The sequence below is a fragment of the Cydia splendana genome, chromosome 7 (assembly GCF_910591565.1).
Source record: "Cydia splendana chromosome 7, ilCydSple1.2, whole genome shotgun sequence".
Lineage (NCBI taxonomy): Eukaryota > Metazoa > Arthropoda > Insecta > Lepidoptera > Tortricidae > Cydia > Cydia splendana.
Genome location: NC_085966.1, coordinates 2,191,108 through 2,211,083, shown reverse-complemented (window position 1 = coordinate 2,211,083; position 19,976 = coordinate 2,191,108). Strand labels below are relative to the sequence as shown.

Below are 19,976 nucleotides of genomic sequence, written 5' to 3'. Positions count from 1 at the left end.
ACTACTACTACTACTAAATATTTTGTAATCAACAAATGCTCAAAAATGTGCCTTCATATTGAACTACTTTCCAAGAATACATTTTAAATATTAAATATACTTAAGTACCTTATATTTTGGTTATTTTTTTGTGTAATTTTTTTTTTAGGTAGGTGCAACAGATATTCGGTATTCGGCTGAATAGTAGGGAACATTCGGCCGAATACCGAATATTCGGCAAAGTGGCCGAATACCGAATAGTTGCCGAATATTCGTAGCATCTCTACTCGTAATCCTAAACCCTATCGTATTATATTATCTCAAGCACGTAAACAAAGCCAGAGAAAGCGCGGAAGCGGCCGGCACGGAAACTAATACGGTCACTATCTTACATAATTCTAGTAATCCTGAGATACTGGAAACTGGTTGTTGAACTATTAATCTGCTCGATTTAAAGAAATACAGGCCTAGTACTGAATTAGAGCAAACACTATATTGTAGGTTCGTCTATAAATGTGTAATGGCAAAAACGAATGTACGAAATCCAAAAAAACACTGGGAAGGATTAAATAATAAGACCTCAAATTATTTTGCAGTAAAAAAAGTGCATAATTGCCCGAGAATTGCCGTAGTATGGAACTCCTATACTAATTACCGTCACACGTGTGACAGTAGGGCGCTCCACGGGTTAAAAGTGCATATCACTTTTTCTGGATAAACTTGAATCTGGAGCGACATTTTAAATATACAAATGTATGTATGTAGGTATGTGTATGTGTGCACTTGCGCACCAAAATATCGATAAGTACGAACGAGAAGCACGAGTAATGTCAAAATGGGATCAATGTATACGCATATACGTACTTTGAAAACCACTATACAGATTTTTGCACTAATGTTTAACAAACTGCATCTCAAAAACGGTTCGAAATAATAACGTGATTTATAAGTGAAAAATAAAGTACCGTAAAATGGGATAAGTAGGGACAAATCTGACATTCAAACCTCGATAACATTTTATTTATACATTTTATGCAAACTTAATCTTATTAATAAATGTTCCGGCCGTTTGTATTTTAGTTTTTTTATGATTTTAGGTAAGGTTTACTCGGGTAATTCCGAATGTCGAAAACTGTCGGATAATTCCGAAAAGAGACTTTTATTATGATGGAATTAAGGGTGATTTTCATCTGAATTTCGGAATTATCCGACATTCGGTAATACCCGAATACACCTTAGTTCCATTTCATAACTTTAGCGATAAACACAAAATCCCTCCTCACCCCGTAGTCCCTCGTAGTTGGGGTGAGATGGGATTTCATACAAAAGGTGATTTTGAAACGTTGTTGAATCGTTTTTTTTTTATTATGAATATAACTATAGTTCCATTTGTAAAAGGAATACATTATTTAGGTAGCAGTTGTCTTTAAAAACCATCTCACCTCCCTGTCATCCCTTCTCTCCCGATTCATAACCCGACTCTCCTCGCAATCCCTACTCACCCCATTTTACGGTACGTAGCCTAAGCAATTCCCCGTTTGCGTAAAAGTCCTTCGTTCTGTTCCACCCGATGTAAATACCCAATCGCCCATCATTACTACAACGCACATAATATATATCAATGTAGTAACATCAAAATTCTTAACCATTGATAGATCTTACCTCTTTACCATAAGGTCTATAAAGTGTCAGTTGATATTACGGATGGTTAATGGTAAAAGTGACATTTGTATACACATACGCATATGTGAAACTTAACGACTACATGTATCCATGCATTAAGTAAATGTCTCAATATCTTAGAACTTTCTCTGTCTATATTTGGATTTGAACTATCAATTTTAGTACGGATATGATCGTACTTGTCTACGTGACAGCGTGATAATGAATGACACATCCGTTTAAAATTTTGCTTGTCATAACCCTCCGCGTATCACTAGCTATTTTATACTATACTAAAATAAAATTCAGCCTAACCCTCTAACCCCCTAAATTTCCCCCTCAAATCAGAAATAAGCAGTTTCGACTTATTCACAGTGTTAGTGATGGTACTTGCCATAACTATTCCAAATTTCAGGTACCTACATCAAACGGTCTTTGAGAAAAACGCATTTAACCGATTTGCAAGACCGAAGTGATCCCATAAGAGCACCGTGAACAAAGTTTTGTACGGTGCTTTAATTATATTGCTATGGTATGCAGGGGGACGATGTAAAAAATAAAATGAGAATTAGACATGATTTCATGATTTTTAGGGTTCCTTAGCCAAATGGCAAAAAACGGAACCCTTATGGATTCGTCATGTCTGTCTGTCTGTCCGTCCGTATGTCACAGCCACTTTTTTCCGAAACTATAAGAACTATACTGTTGAAACTTGGTAAGTAGATGTTTTCTGTGAACCGCATTAAGATTTTCACACAAAAATAGAAAAAAAAACAATAAATTTTGAGGGTTCCCCATACTTAGAATTAGAACTGAAACTTAAAAAAAATTTTTCATCATACCCATACGCGTGGGGTATAATGGATAGGTCTTCAAAAATGATATTGAGGTTTCTAATATAATTTTTTTCTAAACTGAATAGTTTGGGCGAGAGACACTTCCAAAGTGGTAAAATGTGTCCCCCCCCTATAACTTCTAAAATAAGAGAATTATAAAACTAAAAAAAATATATGATGTACATTGCAAAATTGCCATGCAAACTTCCACCGAAAATTGGTTTGGACGAGATATAGTAAGTAGTTTTTTTTAATACGTCATAAATCGTAAACCGCAATTTTATTATGTTACTTGCTGCTACGGAACCCTTCATGGGCGAGTCCGACTCGCACTTGGCCGCTTTTTTTCTATCGAGTTACCCCCTTATTAATAAAACTTTAAAATTATGTTTTATCCCTTTCTTACAAATACATAAGTCAAAATGACAGATACAGACAAACGATTATTATCTAATTGAGGTTTGTAGTGCGTTTATGAATAAGGGGTTTAACCTTTTAAATTAATTTTGTCGGGCCTTGCAAATATATTCTAGTTTCCTTGTTATCATTTCATGGCATTTTACTTTTATTAAAACGTGACGTGAAAATCCAATATAAAAACTAAAGTTTTGCGTTAACCCCTTCTTAAAAAACCGGGCAAGTGCAAGTCGGACTCGCGCACGAAGGGTTTCGTGCCATAATGCAAAAATCGGCAAAAAAAACGGTCACCCATCCAAGTACTGACCCCGCCCGACGTTGCTTAACTTCGCTCAAAAATCACGTTTGTTGTATGGGAGCCCCACTTAAATCTTCATTTTATTCTGGTTTTAGTATTTGTTGTTATAGCGGCAACAGAAATACATCATCTGTGAAAATTTCAACTGTCTAGCTATCACGGTTCGTGAGATACAGCCTGGTGACAGACGGACGGACGGACGGACGGACAGCGGAGTCTTAGTAATAGGGTCCCGTTTTTTACCCTTTGGGTACGGAACCCTAAAAATGACGTTTATTTTATCACATGGATAACGCTAAACATCATACGCCTAAAAAGTATATCGTAATAACCTGAAATAAGCCCTATATCATCAAGCGTATAAAGTTTATTACACAGTGTAGAAAATAAGAGCGTTAGTTTTTGAGAATGAAACGGATTCGCGTCCTTAAACTAAATTGATGCAACTAGACTGTGACAGCAACCGTGCGTTAATACAATGGTGGCAATTTTATTGTTTCATTTGTTATCTTAAAAGTTTACTAACGAAATGTTGTGTAATGTCACGTTTGTTCGGTCTGTGTAATGTGTGTTTGGTTAAGGCCTTTAGTAAAGTGATTTTGTAGAAAAAGTAATGTGTGGTTTTTAATTTGATGTACTTAAATCATTTGAGAAACCATAGCAAATGGTAAATGTAGATTAGCTTACTAAAAAACTCGCTTACAAAATGTTTGGAATAGCTGACAGTTTGGGTTTTGGATAGTGTTTTATTATTGAATCTTTTTCTCATCATGTTTTGGCATTTGGCTAGTATACTCTTGTTTATAGACCTTGCTTACTCCCATGGCTTCGTAATTTTGAAACAAATCCAGAAACTGGATCAGCGATAAAATGTATATAGGTTGAGAAATCTAACCCTGTAGTAGAGAAGAGCCGGAAATACTGTCATTATACTGTTAAGCTGAAACGGAGACGATTCGCCTGCGATTGCACTGAATATCTTAATGGAATAGTCGGTCTTACCCCACATTCAGAACTGTTGAGATAAAGATACGCTCCCGTTCAGTAAAGTACACAGAAAACATATGTATTTAAGGTTAACGTACTGGTGCTCGACGCGGTCCCTGTACATCTTATCTTGAAACTTAAGTAAATGTCAATAGAGGTGACAGCAAATGTATTGGGCATTAGCATGTCGAGCAATAGTACGTTTACCTTACAATGATTTTTTTTCCACAGGTTTCCACGAGGCCGTAGGCGAAGCGATCGCCCTCTCCGTCTCATCCCCCCGCCACCTCCAGACCTTAGGCCTCGTCCAACGCTCCGTGGCCGACACGGCCCACGACACCAACTTTCTTTTCACGCAAGCAATGGACAAGCTGGCGTTCTTGCCGTTTGCGTTGTCCATGGATAGATGGCGCTGGGATGTGTTTACGGGCGAAGTGAGGAAGGAGCAATATAACTGTCATTGGTGGAGACTAAGGTTTGTATCTTTTTTTTAGTCTAATTTACTATGCCAATCATCCAAAGCTTTTACACTCGAATCTGTTCCTTGTATTTCCCATGATATCAAGTATAATAAATCCAACTTATAGCGTTGTCGATGGATAGATGGCGCTAGGTTGTGTTCACAGGCGATGTGAGGAAGGAGCAATATAACTGTCATTGGTGGAGGTTGTTTGTATCTTCTTTTAGTCTGTTTTACTATGCCAATGATCAAAAGCCTATACTCTAGAACCTGTTCTTTGTATTTTCCCATGATACCAAGTAGTTAGAATAAGTCCAATTATAGCGTTGTCGATGGATAGATGGCGCTAGGTTGTGTTTACAGGCGATGTGAGGAAAGAGCAATATAACTGTCATTGGTGGAGGTTGGTCATTATTAGCTGATTTTAGTATCTCTCTGAGCAAAACCTTGCCATCTCATTCATCTGATGGGTATGGAACAGAACAGGTAGGTACGTTAGATATCTGCCTGTGTACGTCGGTCAGATTATGCACAAGTCTCGTCCCAAGATAATTCCCTTTTTTCCGAAGCAGTTAGATCTTCGCTTCCAATTCCCTCATACACACTTCACTAATAGCCAATTTTAGTGTCCCACCGCTGGTTAAGGCCTTTTTTTAATTCCACACCATTTTATGTAGAATGGGTGCAAGGGCTTTTTCTTTTTTGGTCTGCCTGCACCCAATTTCAGAACATTGTGGCAATTTACCAGGTTCCATTCAGTAACCATTTTGGCAGATACACCCAGCCCAAATCATACAAAATGGATAGGATAGAGAGTACCATACTAAACTGTAGAGTTTGTTTGGAAAGAGAAGAGTCGTGGAATGGATTGGGCCCCATACATTCCACGACTCTTCTCTTTCCGCACAGACTTTAGTAATATTGTAATTATTGGATAGAAAAGCAAGCCACAGTTAGTTATATTCAAGGAAAAACAGCACCTATATAGAGATGAAAAATAAACAGAAATAGTTATTGAACAAAAGAGTGAAATGACGTCGCGAAACGTGATGATTTGTTGGCAGAGGGATAACAATTTTCCAGTTTTTTAATAAATAAGTAAGGCAATACTTATTTCATAAAATCGCAATCATATCTCCACTTACGTTAAAATAGAAATCACTAGAAGCTCAATCATCATAGCAGCTTCCAACGTAATAGTAATAAACCGGGCAAGTGCGAGTCGGACTCGCGCACGAAGGGTTCCGTACCATAATGCAAAAAACGGCAAAAAAAAAAGGTCACCCATCCAAGTACTGACCCCGCCCGACGTTGCTTAACTTCGGTCAAAAATCACGTTTGTTGTATGGGAGCCCCACTTATATCTTTATTTTATTCTGTTTTTAGTATTTGTTGTTATAGCGGCAACAGAAATTCATAATCTGTGAAAATTTCAACTGTCTAGCTTTCACGGTTCGTGAGATACAGCCTGGTGACAGACAGACGGACGGACGGACAGCGGAGTCTTAGTAATAGGGTCCCGTTTTACCCTTTGGGTACGGAACCCTAAAAACTATAGGGTAAATCACCCACGCAGCGCTCACGTAGCAATCACGTTGAGGTAAATGCATCATGGGCCCCGAGGCCTCGGTAGCCATTTAAATCATAATCCGTTGGATAACCAAGCATAAGAGATGGGGTGACCACATTGCTATTTTAGTAGACGGGACAGTCTTATTTCATGATTTCGTTCATAATAAATATTGAATATAATTAAAATCTATTGTAGAATTACTTGAAATTACTATACAAAACTGAGAATTAAACAAACGTTACTTTGAACGTTTAAAATAACTTGTGAACCTTTTTTACGTAGGTATTTTTTTAGCAATCTATGATGAAACGTGACAACTAGAGTTACAGTTGTTCCGGAAAAAAGTCTTATAAAAAGTATAAAAAATCATTATGCTTGATATCAATATTTAGCAAGTGTCCCGTATAGAAAATTTACTGAATTGGTGAACATACTAGTCCATACTAAACTCATCATTATATGACATAATGTGTATGCCTGAACACTTCAAATAATTAATAGGCGCGATTGTGGGTCAGCCAAGTATTTCAATAAAGATTGATGTAGTTGTACGGATGAAGTATGTAATGATGGTCTAGTAATCTGGTTTGATTGATAGCTTGATATGGTTTGGCGGAAATATTATGTTGTGGTATCAGTTTGCGTAAACCAAGCCATATATGTAACCACATAATTAAGACTTACACTAATTGTTTAGTTTAATCACGCTTTTACAATGTGTAAAATCACTCACTCACTCATTGGACTTATCGTCTATTGTAGACGATTTATGGTGTATCACTGGAGAGACACCTTTTTTTTGTGCAAAATACCATATAACAAATATGAAGAAACATGTCATTCTCAGAATATGATGCAAAAAGCGTCATCGATTGTGTCTATAAAAAAGCGAAGATACTCGTAATGATAATAATAAATATGATTGTGGTTTTAACTATGTTAATGAGGATGGTTTAAGTAATATGACCGCTGCTTGCTACTCAATACCTAATTATGTCAATACGGACTATTAAAATTATATCTAATTCAGCTGACCGACTAAATAATAATATGCCGACGCTTAAATACTTATAATAATAATCTATTGTTATAGGGAGCAGTACCAGGGCATCAAGCCGCCAGTCCTCCGCTCCGAGCTGGACTTCGATCCTGGTTCCAAGTATCACATTCCTGCCAACATTCCCTACATCAGGTAAGTCTTAGTGACTTTTAAGGGCAGGCCACATACACTATACAGACGGGCACGTGCATGTGCGCTAATATGTTGGAACCGCACACGTCACGCAAGCGGTGTGTCGTCTCTCATAAGAAACTGCATGACATTGCATGGTAAGTTAAATGTTAGCATTGTCAAACCAAAATTCTGCTTTCTTGCGATGTAAGAAAGATTAAAAGAGTAGCGTTAAAAAATGATAAACTTCTGGAGTGATTTTATATAAGAAATGTGTAAATAGCGATACGTAGCAGCGGAACTAAGGTGTAAATGAAATAATTAGGCATAAATAAAAAAATATTAATAAAATGAAAATGAAATGAAGCGAATGAATGTATTAAAGCCGACCACTGACTAACAGGCCGCCGGACGATATCGGCCTGTCAGTTAGAACAAAAATTTGACAGCTATGAACAACTGACAGGCCGATATCGTCCGGCGGACTGGTAATCAGTGGGCCCCTTATCGATGGAGGTAAGTATTTTAAGAATAACAGTAAGAATAACGATCATGGAAACTACCTACTCGAACAAGCGGAGCTGTAACCATACACGTAATAAAGATCCTAGTATGTATGTCAGAACATGAGATAGATCATAAACATGCGAGGTATATATTTGAAAACGTAGTGAGTAGTTGTATTATGATATTAATTTTGGCGTTGCCTTTTCTAGGTTCCAAATCGGAACCTAGAAAAGGCAACGCCAAAATTTTTTAATCTCTTTTGGATACAACAGAATTCTCAGGAATTACTTGACCGACTTACTTTGTTTTTTGGTCTTTAAAATTAATATTACACATGTTGCTTATTTTCTGTCTCGTAATTTTCTTTATTAAGCAGCTGAGGTAATAAACTCCCCACCTCATTCGCACAATTGGTGCTAAAAAACATAAACAAGGCAGTTACCTCTGATTACTGTGATCATGTAATACGAATTAAGTAAATTACATTTGCAAATACGTAACTACGTTACTTTGTTTATGTCTAGCATGACGACTCATTATGATATGAATTGAATTAATTAGACTATTTTAAGAATGTCTTAAGTACCTTAACTTTATTACGTATTTTAAATAGAAGAACTAACAGGTAGCAAAATATTTTGCATTATCTAAAAGTATTTCTGAAAAACAGGTAGGTAAATAAATGCAAGCGAATAAAATATACGTGTCATGTCAAGTACATCAGTACCTATTAAACTACATATTGGTTAGACAAATTATAATGAATCGTTTTAGTAGGAGAAGTCCGGGTATAGTGAACACCTTAAGCTTTGACTTGACATAACAGAAAAATTTAACAAGGAAGAAATGAAAAAAGTGTCAATAATAAGTCTTTATTTAATAAACTTTTAATTTAAAACAACACTAGCCTCCAATGTTTAACAATTGCTGCAATTTTGAACAAAACGTAAAAAAATATATTTTATTCGCTTTGCCCAGGGTGCCGGGCAAAGTGAAACAGGCCTCCGGGCAAACCAAATATCATTCATAAAATCTTAGTGAACTTAATAACTAAGTGAAAATTAATCAACATAAGATCATTTCAATAATATTAATTAGAAAAAGCTGTCACAAGTAACTTTTGATATATTTTCACTAATTTCATAAGCATAAGTCTTCACGGCATCTCTGATGACATTTTAACGGGATCCCTTTGTTTCCCATAAACTTATTGTTTCGAATTTCGATGGTCAGAAATTGATATCCATATAATTTATGGACATAAACATCAAAAGTCATAATTTTTGTTAAGTATAACGTTTCATAGTTCTAATGTTAGACATCTATAATATTAAACGCTATAATCACAAAAGTTATAAAATCTATGAGTATAACATTCAAAGGTATATCAATAATTATTCAGAAATATTTTAAGGCATATATTTTATCGGACTAATGGTCGTTAATCATATCGTTTCAATATCATCCCTTTGTTTTCCATAAACTTACTGTTTCGAATTTCGATAGTCAGAAAATGATATCCTCTAATTTAATATTTATTAAATATTATGACTTTCAATAATTATGTCAAACAAAGGGACCCCCATTTTTAATGACTAAAGCGAATTACGTCTAAGAAACCAAATCAATAACATCCTTCATATAAAGAAAAAAGAAATCTGTTTCCTCAGGTAGGTTTATTAGTTACCTTGTGTCCCTCAGAGCGGAAATAGGAGCCCCGCGAAGCGGGGCTCCGTCGACTCGTTGGCGAGACGAAATGGCTTAATAAGCTACATGAAAAATAAGAAATGGCGGGGAAATCAGTAAGCTAAACAATAAAAAATCTGTTTCCTCGGGTAGGTTCGTTAGTTACCTTGTGTCCCTCAGAGCGAAAATAGGAGACCCGCGAAGCGGGGCTCCGTCGACTCGTTGGCGGGACAAATTAGCTTAATAAGCTACATGAAAAATAAGAAATGACGGGGAAATCAGTAAGCCAAACATAAGAAATCTGTTTCCTCAGGTAGGTTCGTTAGTTACCTTGTGTCCCTCAGAGCGGAAATCGTTGGACTCGTTGGCGGGGCGAAATGGCTTGATAAACTACATGAAAAATAATAAATGGAGGGGAAATCAGTAAGCCAAATTTAAAATAATCCCCAGGTAGGCAAGCATGCAATTTGTATTGTTTAATTTTATAACTATTGACAATATGACTAATAAAAATTATGATGGAAAGCGTTATGGTCTAAAAAAATCGGAACTTGAAATTTAGGGAATGCAATAGAGCCCCTACTTATCATTATAACCTGCGATAAAAGACCTTACAACGATTATTGTAAGCAAGTTTATTGCCTTCAACATTATGTAATGGTATACCTTATGGACTTTGAATATTATGAGTAACAGATTTTATGACTAACAATAATAATGACCTGCAAAAATCGGAACTGCAATTTATATTGTTAAAATTTATGACTATTGACAATATGACTAATAAAAATTATGATGGAAAACGTTATGGACTGAAAAAATCGGATCAAAAAATTTATGGGAACCAATAGAGACCCCATTTTAACACAGCGAATCCACGATTTGATAGCCATTTCCATGACGTCTGTTAGCCAGGAGCCATGATCGATCTTTTTTTTATATTTATATACCATCTGTAACAAAATATTATCATAAAAAAATTACCTAATAAATTCAAAGTGAACACGCTATTCGCTTTGCCCGATCCACTTTGCCCATTCAGTCAGTTAAAGAAATTAAGAATTAAAAAAATAACCGTTGTATTGTTTTAAAATAAATGCGTTGTAAAAGGAAGATACTTTAATAAGCAATAGAAGCATATTGAATTAAAATTCGAGATAATTACTATGACAAAATAACATACAATGTACTTACCTTTCAAAATCGAATATTTTGCACTAAAAACACATTTTGATTCGTCACCGACGCTCGCAGCAACCGCTCCGTGTGACGCTTGCCGCTCATAGAGCGAAGGATCCTGAACATCATATGGGCGCGTGGTGCGACAAAGTCGAATAGTTTAGGATTGGGAGCCCGAATTCGCTTTGCCTGGGGTGTTCGGTTTCCCCGGCCTTCCCCTATCAGGGATGATCTGGGAACATGATTTATTTTGTTTATTTTAAATACCGTAAAATGGGGCTACTTTGGTTCCCGGGATAACATTGACCATAGATTTTTGAGGAATAGGGACTTTTGAACGCGAACTTAAACATTTTATGATGTGGTTCGCAAAGATGGCATGCTTAACAGAAATAGATGCTGAAAGCATTCAGAAACGAATGATTTCTTATAGTTTACTTTAAACCGTAAACTGGTTTACGGTATTACTTGGACAAAATATATACTCACTTAAAAGTACTTAACTACCTACAAATTGTTTTCAATATGAACCAAATACCTACGTTTAAAAGATTATCTTGTTGCGTATTGCTACAATTATTTAACTAACTGAGGTGTCACAATTTGCCTCGATCTTATCTATCATTCATCAATCACTAAACCATAAATAAACCTATAATTCCAACACTGTGAAACCAGAATACTTTAGCGTTACGTAAATATTATATAACATCCTTATATTTAGTAATATTCAGCCTAACCCGTAACTTATGTACGAGTATGTGTAGGTATGCATAATTATACCAGTCAACTCAAAAACGACGCAACTGCGTATAAACTTTAATTTAAAACTATGCCTTTTTGAAACAAAGCCAATTTTGATTTTCATGAGCTAAAATGCCAAGTTTAATCAGAGATTCAGACTAATCTAAGGTATAAACTCGTTGAAATTAGGTTCATAATTGCGTGTCAAATAAAATGTATTTTAGTCGTTTTGGTTCTGAGGGAATTCCGGTTACTAGCATGCAATGTTTTCGCTCCCAAGACTTTAACGGCCAGATAAAATGAAAGAGTAATAAGCGTTTTACATATTCTTGACAATAAGAGCTTTTTAGGAAAAACACTCAATGTGTTAACCTGTTCATAATCACACATTTACATTCAAGGAATGAAAAAAATAGCGCACTTTAAGATGAACCGTGCAAATTTCGTAAATTCGCGTTTGTCCTATCACTTTTATAGTAAAAATTTATACATTTGAATGAATAATATGTAGTTTGTAAACTCTTGAGCTAAAAACGGAAATTTATTAACTCTGCGTGTGCCTTTTATGTTGGTATTATAATTACATTAGTTTTTAATTGCGCTCGAACTAATATTATTGTATGTAAATGGCAAGCATTAGAGATACATATTAGGCCTTTTAGGGTCACGTTTTAAGATATTCCGATATTATGTAACGTTACTTTGGTTACTATGCTAACTTAAAATTACGTGTCACTGGAGCGAATTGCCAAAAGTCATTCATTCGTCTAAATTACTATCTGACACGGTAGTTGTTAGAGATCGTATCACTTCGCATCGCTATAATTTTCCATATAACTATATATTATCTCCTTACTCAACTACCGAAAAGGGTTACGTTTTCCCATGCTGACAAATTAATACTTATTATGGAGTAGGAAATGAAACATAAGAATAAAAAATATATCACGTTTTTAATACTCTCCGTACTATTTACACAAACCAGTCGCAAAAACTAAACAATACTTAAACTGACTATACACAAATTAACATTTACAAGCTAAACAACAAAGAGATCAGTCCTTAATGGTGTCCACCCTCGTAGCCTCCGAAATCATGGTGTTCATACCCATGACCCTCCCCAAGACCTCCTTGAGATTCGTGACCAGAGCTTTCGTAACCCTGGTGACCTCCTCCTAGAGATTCGTAACCAGAGCTTTCGTGACCCTGGTGACCTCCTCCTAGAGATTCCTGACCATGGCTTTCAAGACCGTGGCTCTCATAACCGTGGCCCTCAAGACCGGAACTCTCGCTACCATGGTGTCCATGATGAGACTCTTGGTGGTGTTCCTGGATGACGGGAACTCCGATCTTCACTGGGTGAGGGACATGCTTCTCCACGTAGTGGGGAACGTGCTTCTCGATGTGAACTGGCACTGGCTTCTCCACTATGGTGTGGTAGGGTATAGGCACCTTCTTCTCTACTGGGTAAGGCACGAGCTTCTCAACTGGGTAAGGCGCGGGGTAGGGCACTTTGACAGTGTAGGGCACAGGCTTCTCAACGTGAACTGGGACTGGCCTGTCAACGTGCACCTTCACGGGGTACGGCACCTTCTTCTCCACTGGGTAAGGCACTTTCTTCTCAACTGTGTAGGGCACTGGCTTATCAACATGGACGGGCACTGGGCGGTCAACATGGACCTTCACGGGGTAGTGGACGATCTTCTCAACTGGGTAGGGCACGTTCACCTTAACGGGAACCTTCACTGGGTATTTCACTTCCTTCTCTACCGGGTACGGCTGGGGTACGTGCACCTCGACGGGGACCGGTATGTGTTTCTCAACCGGGTAGGGGACCTTTTCGTAAACCTTGACGGCTACAGGCCTGTCAACGTGCACTTTCACAGGGTAAGGCACTTCCTTCTCAACTGGGTAAGGTTTCTTGATGTACTCAGGCACTTTGACGATTTCTTTAACTGGGTAGTGTACAGTTTTGACGACTGGGTACGGCTGGGGTACGTGTACTTTGACCGGGTAGTGGACGATCTTCTCGACGGGGACAGGGATGTGTTTCTCCACGGGGTAGGGCACTGGGACTTTCTTCACTGTGGTGATAGTTTTGTGGACCTCGTGGTGTTCGTGGCCATGGCTTTCCCCGTGTCCCTGGCTTTCTCCGTAGCCGTGGGCCTCCTGGCCCCCGAAGTCGTGCCATCCGAAGTCGGACAGGCCTCGCTTGTCCTGTTTCTTCTCGGTCAGCTCAGCCTTCTTCTCCGCCTTCTCCTCTGCCGTGGCTAGGCTGATGGCCACGGCCAAGATTAGGGTGGATTTCTGGAACAGAAAATCAAATATGTACTTACGATATACCTAATGTCCAGGAGAAAAAAAAAGTGATGAAAATGATGGACACCCTACAGATATAAATTTTTACATAATGATTTTTTTAATAAATTCAATTTCATTTATTTTTATAATTAATGATATATTGATTATTAAATCATAAACAGTTAATTATTTTAGTGTATAAAATTAAGAAAATTAAATTTGATGTCCTCTAAAATATTTCCGATTAAAAATCGTGAACACTTAGTATTTCAGTGTTTAAAATAAAGAAAAAGTTCCCGAAAAAATATTGTTATTTAATCTTATTAAACGACACTTTTAATTATTATTTTTTTATATGAGCAAACACTTCTAAATACAATAATTTAATTTTTTTAACAAATTTTAAATTTTCAAATTTTTATCACAATTTCACATCACAAGCACTTCACTTATTAAATTTTCTACTAACCAATATTCTCATATTCGCTTTGCCTGCCTTACAGCGAATCCGACGGTGGAATGTGCCAAGCGTGCGACGCCAAGCCGTTATATAGTGGGTGCAACCTCTGATCTCAGTGTGACTTTCGCTGTATGAGTGTTTCGTGTGTGTGGATTTTTTTTTCAATAATGCTAGGGCGGTTTTCGGTAAACTGGTTTGATTGAGAAATTAGTCTAATTTGGAGCGGTGATGAAAATGTTGATGAGCTTGAGCGATTGTTAATCGTAGATTGATAAGATACTTTGAAATTGACATTAAATTTAAAAACACTGCATGCTAATTTATTTTTAATATACTATCGATTTTCATTTTTATTGATTTGAGTAGTCAATTGATTTAGTTTTAGTAACGGTATAATATTTTTATTGATTTAAGGACATAGGTCCCTTAAGTACTTCGATATCTATTTTTATTATATTTAAACTTTATTGCACGAACGAACAACTTAATGTGTAAGTCCATATTTTCATTAGGTTAAATTAAAATTACTTACAAGTAATTATTTTTGTTATTCTCTTAGTATCCATCGTAATATATTAATATGTATGTGAGAATTATGTAGTAGTATATTCATTGGAGCGGTGGTGGCCGAGTGGATATGACGTCCGACTTTCAATCCGGAGGTCGCGGGTTCAAATCCTGGCTCGTACCAATGAGTTTTTCGGAACTTATGTACGAAATATCATTTGATATTTACCACTAGCTTTTCGGTGAAGGAAAACATCGTGAGGAAACCGTATGCAGGTATCTGCGAAGAAATTCAAAGGTGTATGTGAAGTCCCCAATCCGCATTGGGCTAGCGTGGGGACTATAGCCCAAGCCATCTCGCGCATGAGAGGAGGCCTGTGCCCAGCAGTGGGACGTATATAGGCTGAAATGATGATGATGATGATATTCATTGTATATGTTTGATTATTTTTATCTGTGTATTGTATATGTAGTTTATTATGTTTTTCAGTTGTTTGCAATAGTTCCTAATTAAATTCTCTTACTTTTCTTCTCGCACCATTTTTATTACATCTCTGTTTAGCCCTATGGTTGACTGGTAGAGAATGCCTTAGGCATTAAGTCCGCCATTTGTACATTTTATTTGTATTTTGTGCAATAAAGTTTAAATAAATAAATAATTTTAGAAATATACATATATTGTTGTTCAATTACCAACTAAGGAAGAGCGGTGCCTCTTAACACAGGTATTTGTTACTTAAAAAGAGGCGCCAACACTTACAACTATGTTTATTCAGTTTAAGAATTGCTTATACAGTTACTGTATAAGTCATTTTTAAACTGAATAAACATTTTTTCATTTTCAAAAGGCGAACTTAATGCCATGAGGCATTTTCTACCAGTCAACCTTAAGGCAAAGCAGAAAAGATTGTAGGCAGTGCATTTGAAAACCAAAAGCAAAACGTTATACCTAACAATATATAAAATGAACACACATATTTACTTATATGGGCGTCCCACATTCCCACGATAATTCTTTTGCGTCGAAAGATGCACGTCGGTATAGAAGCCGCATGGTATTGCAGGTCAATGAACCGCAGTGATGATGACGTACAGTCACCTGCAATAGTATGTTACACAACGAAGGCCGCAAAAATATCTGACACGATCTTATTTGTAGAGCCATAAGAGCGTGTCACATATTTTTGCAGCCTTCGAAGAGTAACATATTATTGCAGGTGACTGTACAAGCGTTTGTCAATATGTCTTGTGTCACTGGAGATTTTCGACAATAGGCAGAATATGAACAGTTGTCGTACAATCAACTGTAAAAATATGGGTGTAGGAAACTTACTCAAAAATATGCCCCATAGTTCTTAATTCACTGACAAAAGAGTTATGGGACATATTTTCGAGATGATTTGTACACCCATATTTTTACAGTTGACTGTACATACCGGAGAATCTACCGCGAACCACGTTCGACGTGTTGCCTCTCTGTTGCACTTGTAAATTCGTACGTAAGTGTGACAGGGGGGCAACACGTCGAACGTGGATCATGGTAGGCCCTCAGTTTCTCCTCTGGTTAGCTCCGCGCGCTCTTTATCTCAGTGACAGATGTCAAATTCCGAAAATGGCGGACATAGGGTTGTAAAAAAACGGTTTTATTTCTGACTTGAAAAAAAACATGAAATAAAACCGTGAAAAAAAAACCGTTTTTTTTCTGGAGTACGTTTTTTTTTCAAAAGTATGAAAACTCAAAATTTGCAAGGCAGTTAATACTTTTAAACGGTTGTTTTACTTGTTTTAGACTTTATGTTAACCATTAAGCCAATTTAATTTAACAACTTTGATTAATAACAACATAAATGAAATCTGTAGTGATAGTTATCGCAATTTACTGTTGGCAACACCAACGCCTCTCGTCACCGCATCGGGGAATTCAAGGCTTCCCCAAAAATTACTTAGTTTTAAGTTACTTATATAAATAAATCACGAAAAACCGTTATTGTGGCATATTTTTGTTCATCTGAAAAAAACCTAATTTAGAAAAAAAACCATGGTGCCAGGTTTTTTTTCATGTTTTTTTTTCATAAATTTGAAAAAAAACATTTGGTTTTTTTTCTATTTGCAACCCTAGGCGGACACTGTTTGTTGTCGATTGCCTGTCTAGTACGTAGTACAAACAGCAACACTCCATCCCCATCTTAACTCCATCGGTGGACCTTATGACAAAAGGTATACGGTCCAACGATGGACAGTTAACAGTGTGGGCGGTGGTACATACTTATAAGTCAATGATTTCATACTATTATTTTATTCCTAGCAGTAAAATGTTCCCGTGAAAACCTAATTTTTCCGCTGCGTTTTTTTTTGTGTAAAAAAATTAAGCACTTTGCGTTTTCAATTTACGAATAATATGCGACCATTTCTGAGCATGTTTGAGAAAAACTTATTTACCTTCATTAATGTCCCAGTCTGAATTGTGGACATTACGACTTTGTATTAGAGGCTTGTCGTGACCCATATACGGGGCACGGACAGTGAACGTAATTTTTCTGCCGTTTTTGCTTAATGGTACGGAACCCTTCGTGCGCGACTCCGACTCGCACTTGGCTGGTTTTTAGTTACCTATACAGCTAGTATGGCGACGTGGGTACGCAAGAGATATAAGCCACCGCTAATACATCTGGTTTTTGATTCGACCCATCTACGGGTTTTTAAAGACGTTTCAGGTCAAAAATATATCCAATAATCGTACCGAATTCCTGAATAATTATCCGGAGATTAGATCACATATGTAATCGCATTACGCTCCGAATTGCAGTAATACGATGCAGTAATAACTTAATGGTCGGGCTAACGATCAGTTGCACTGCGCTGCGGTTAGGCTCAAGGAAGTTTGTTTTGACATTCATATAACAAATACATAGTAGTTTTACAGTAAGTACATATGCTATTTAATTACACAAACGGCCCAACTAGCAAATCTATGTGCTATAAAAGTTGAGAGCACGTTTTTACTTTCGCTTTTTGGTGCTATAAACGGTGTAAAAACAGTCGAATAAAAGTCCTGTAAGCGTTTACTCAACGCGAAAAAGGCGCACTTATACAGACTAAAAGTGTTATAAAAATCGAGTAAGCGCTGTATAAGAAGCAAATCGATGCTGTAAGAGTTGAGTAAAAGTGGATAAAAGCGCTTCTAGTGTTTTAATAGCAACGATAGTGCTTTTATTCGACTATTCGTTCTATAAACATTAGCAATTTACTATTACTCAGTGAAAGTGTTCTATAAAAGCAGCCGCACTGCTTTTTCTCAGCAAAAGTGTTTCGTAAAAGTAGCCGAATTGCTTTTACTCGGCATTTTGAATGTGTAAGAGTGCAGTAAATGCTTTTATTCAACTAATATGTGCTAAAAACGATCTCAGGTAAGCGATTATATTTCAATTATTTGATTAAGTTTGAGGCCTAATCGTCTTCACGTATCTAATAAAACAAAAAGGTACTTAAGTATTTTTTTACTGCTGTCATCCATGACATTTATTTTTACCGTGATTGTGAAAGTTTTTACTGTCTGTAAGTACACGTAATACAGTAAAACCTAGCGCGAAAAATACTTTATTGATAAAACCAAAGGCACTGGTTCATATATATTCATGGGCCGCCTATTTTCTTAAATATCAATAAAAAAATATTAATTAAAATAAGTAAAAATTTGTTTACACGATCTAGTTTCTGTTATATCTCATTAATTCGACTATAAGCCGAGTAACTGCGTTTACTGCTACACTTATAGCACATGATGTCGCCATGTTTATGGATTTATAGTCCGGTGGCCGACTGCATGAAACCCTACCTGAAAAAAAATAGAAAAATCCTACTCTGTAGGGGTAGCTGACTTTTAGCAGCTTCAACTGCTCTTGGTCGGCCGTGGCACAAATATTCATCAAAAAACTGGTACAAATATTCATCAAAAAAACAAAAGTGGTCAGCTACATCCTGTTTTGGCAGGTTCCTGTGTCCGACCGAATTTGTGGTACCACGTGAGCTACAATTTACCTCATCGAAAAATAGAATGTCACTTGTATGGTAGGATTGCTGCCAATGACATTTTTTTTTAATGCGGACGGACTGCAAAATCTATCAGGCTAAGGTGAGGCCGACCAAGACATACGTCAACAAATTTAATGTAGGTATTACAATCAGTTTTTTCATTCTATTTTTCGATGAGGTAAATTGTAGCTGTCACGTGGTACCACAAATTCGGTCGGACACAGGAACCTGCCATGCCAACACAGGATGTAGCTGACCACTTTTGTTTTGCTGTCCTCAAAGGCAGCTATCCTACCATGCAAGTTTCATTCTATTATACGATGGGGTTTTTTTTTATGAATTTTTGTGCCACTATTTTGCCATTTGCGCAAAATTTGCCAAATTAAGCCGCGGCCGACCAAGAGCAGTTGATGCTATTAAAAATCAGCTACCCCTACAGAGTAGGATTTTTCTATTTTTTTATCAGGTAGGGTTTCATGCAGTTGGCCACCGGACTATATTGAAACGACAACATGGCTGACTTGTGCTGTTAATGTAGTTCAAAACTCTTTAAAAGTACTCTAAGCTGAATAGATTTTGAATAAAACCTGTAAATACACTTCAGCTCCTATAAAAGCGGTTTGAACCCCATTACCCGAATTATGATATAAGCGCGCTGTTACAGCAGCATTGTTGCCAAATGGTTATTGGATTGCTTTTAATAGGCTTTTATAGCAACAGAGAAGAGAGTTGAGTAACAGTTGTATTAAAGCGCCTTATTCAGACAATTAGCTATTCTATAGCTGTTATATGATTTTAATAGAAAAATTATGCGGAATATAAGTGATTTAGTAGCGCTAACTCAGCATTTATTAAAAGGTGGAATAAAAGAGCTAAAAGATAGTGCTATAAACGTTTATACGACATGATTATAGCACTAATTAGCGAAAATTGCTAAATAGTCGAGTTAACCGCTATTATACGATATATTGGTATTTCAACAACCGTAACTCGGCTGTTATACGATTACAGGCTGAGTAAATCAATTCTTATACGACTATTTTGCTAGTTGGGGGGTCTACCGCGATATAATTTCATTGTTTTTACCTTAAATTCCGAATTAATTTTTCGTCCTATTACGTGCGTATGTCGAAAATTTAAAGGGCCGTATGTACTGTAAAAAGTTGTACAATACACG

General features: G+C 36.7%; 2 protein-coding genes across 2 annotated transcripts in view; one reads left to right on the top strand and one right to left on the bottom strand.

Moving 5' to 3' along the window:
* LOC134791989 (angiotensin-converting enzyme) overlaps nucleotides 1-19,976 on the top strand; it is a 223,408-nt gene that overhangs the window by 37,715 nt on the left and 165,717 nt on the right. The window contains exons 8-9 of the mRNA XM_063763099.1: nucleotides 4,411-4,654; nucleotides 7,306-7,404. Of these exons, the coding sequence (XP_063619169.1) occupies nucleotides 4,411-4,654; nucleotides 7,306-7,404 (343 nt within the window). The remainder of the gene's footprint in view (nucleotides 1-4,410; nucleotides 4,655-7,305; nucleotides 7,405-19,976) is intronic.
* On the bottom strand, nucleotides 12,438-14,281 carry LOC134792286 (uncharacterized). Its single transcript, XM_063763555.1, has 3 exons — nucleotides 14,270-14,281; nucleotides 12,669-13,842; nucleotides 12,438-12,626 (listed from the first exon to the last, which is right to left on the bottom strand). Exons 1-3 carry the CDS (start codon nucleotides 14,279-14,281, stop codon nucleotides 12,562-12,564), a joined length of 1,251 nt encoding a protein of 416 aa, XP_063619625.1. The 3' UTR covers nucleotides 12,438-12,561.

Bases quoted from the DNA above. Each gene is read 5' to 3' on its own strand.
- LOC134792286 (XM_063763555.1), bottom strand. The intron at 12,627-12,668 runs GTCACCAGGGTT...AATCTCAAGGAG, and splicing joins TTACGAATCTCTAGGAGGAG to GTCTTGGGGAGGGTCATGGG.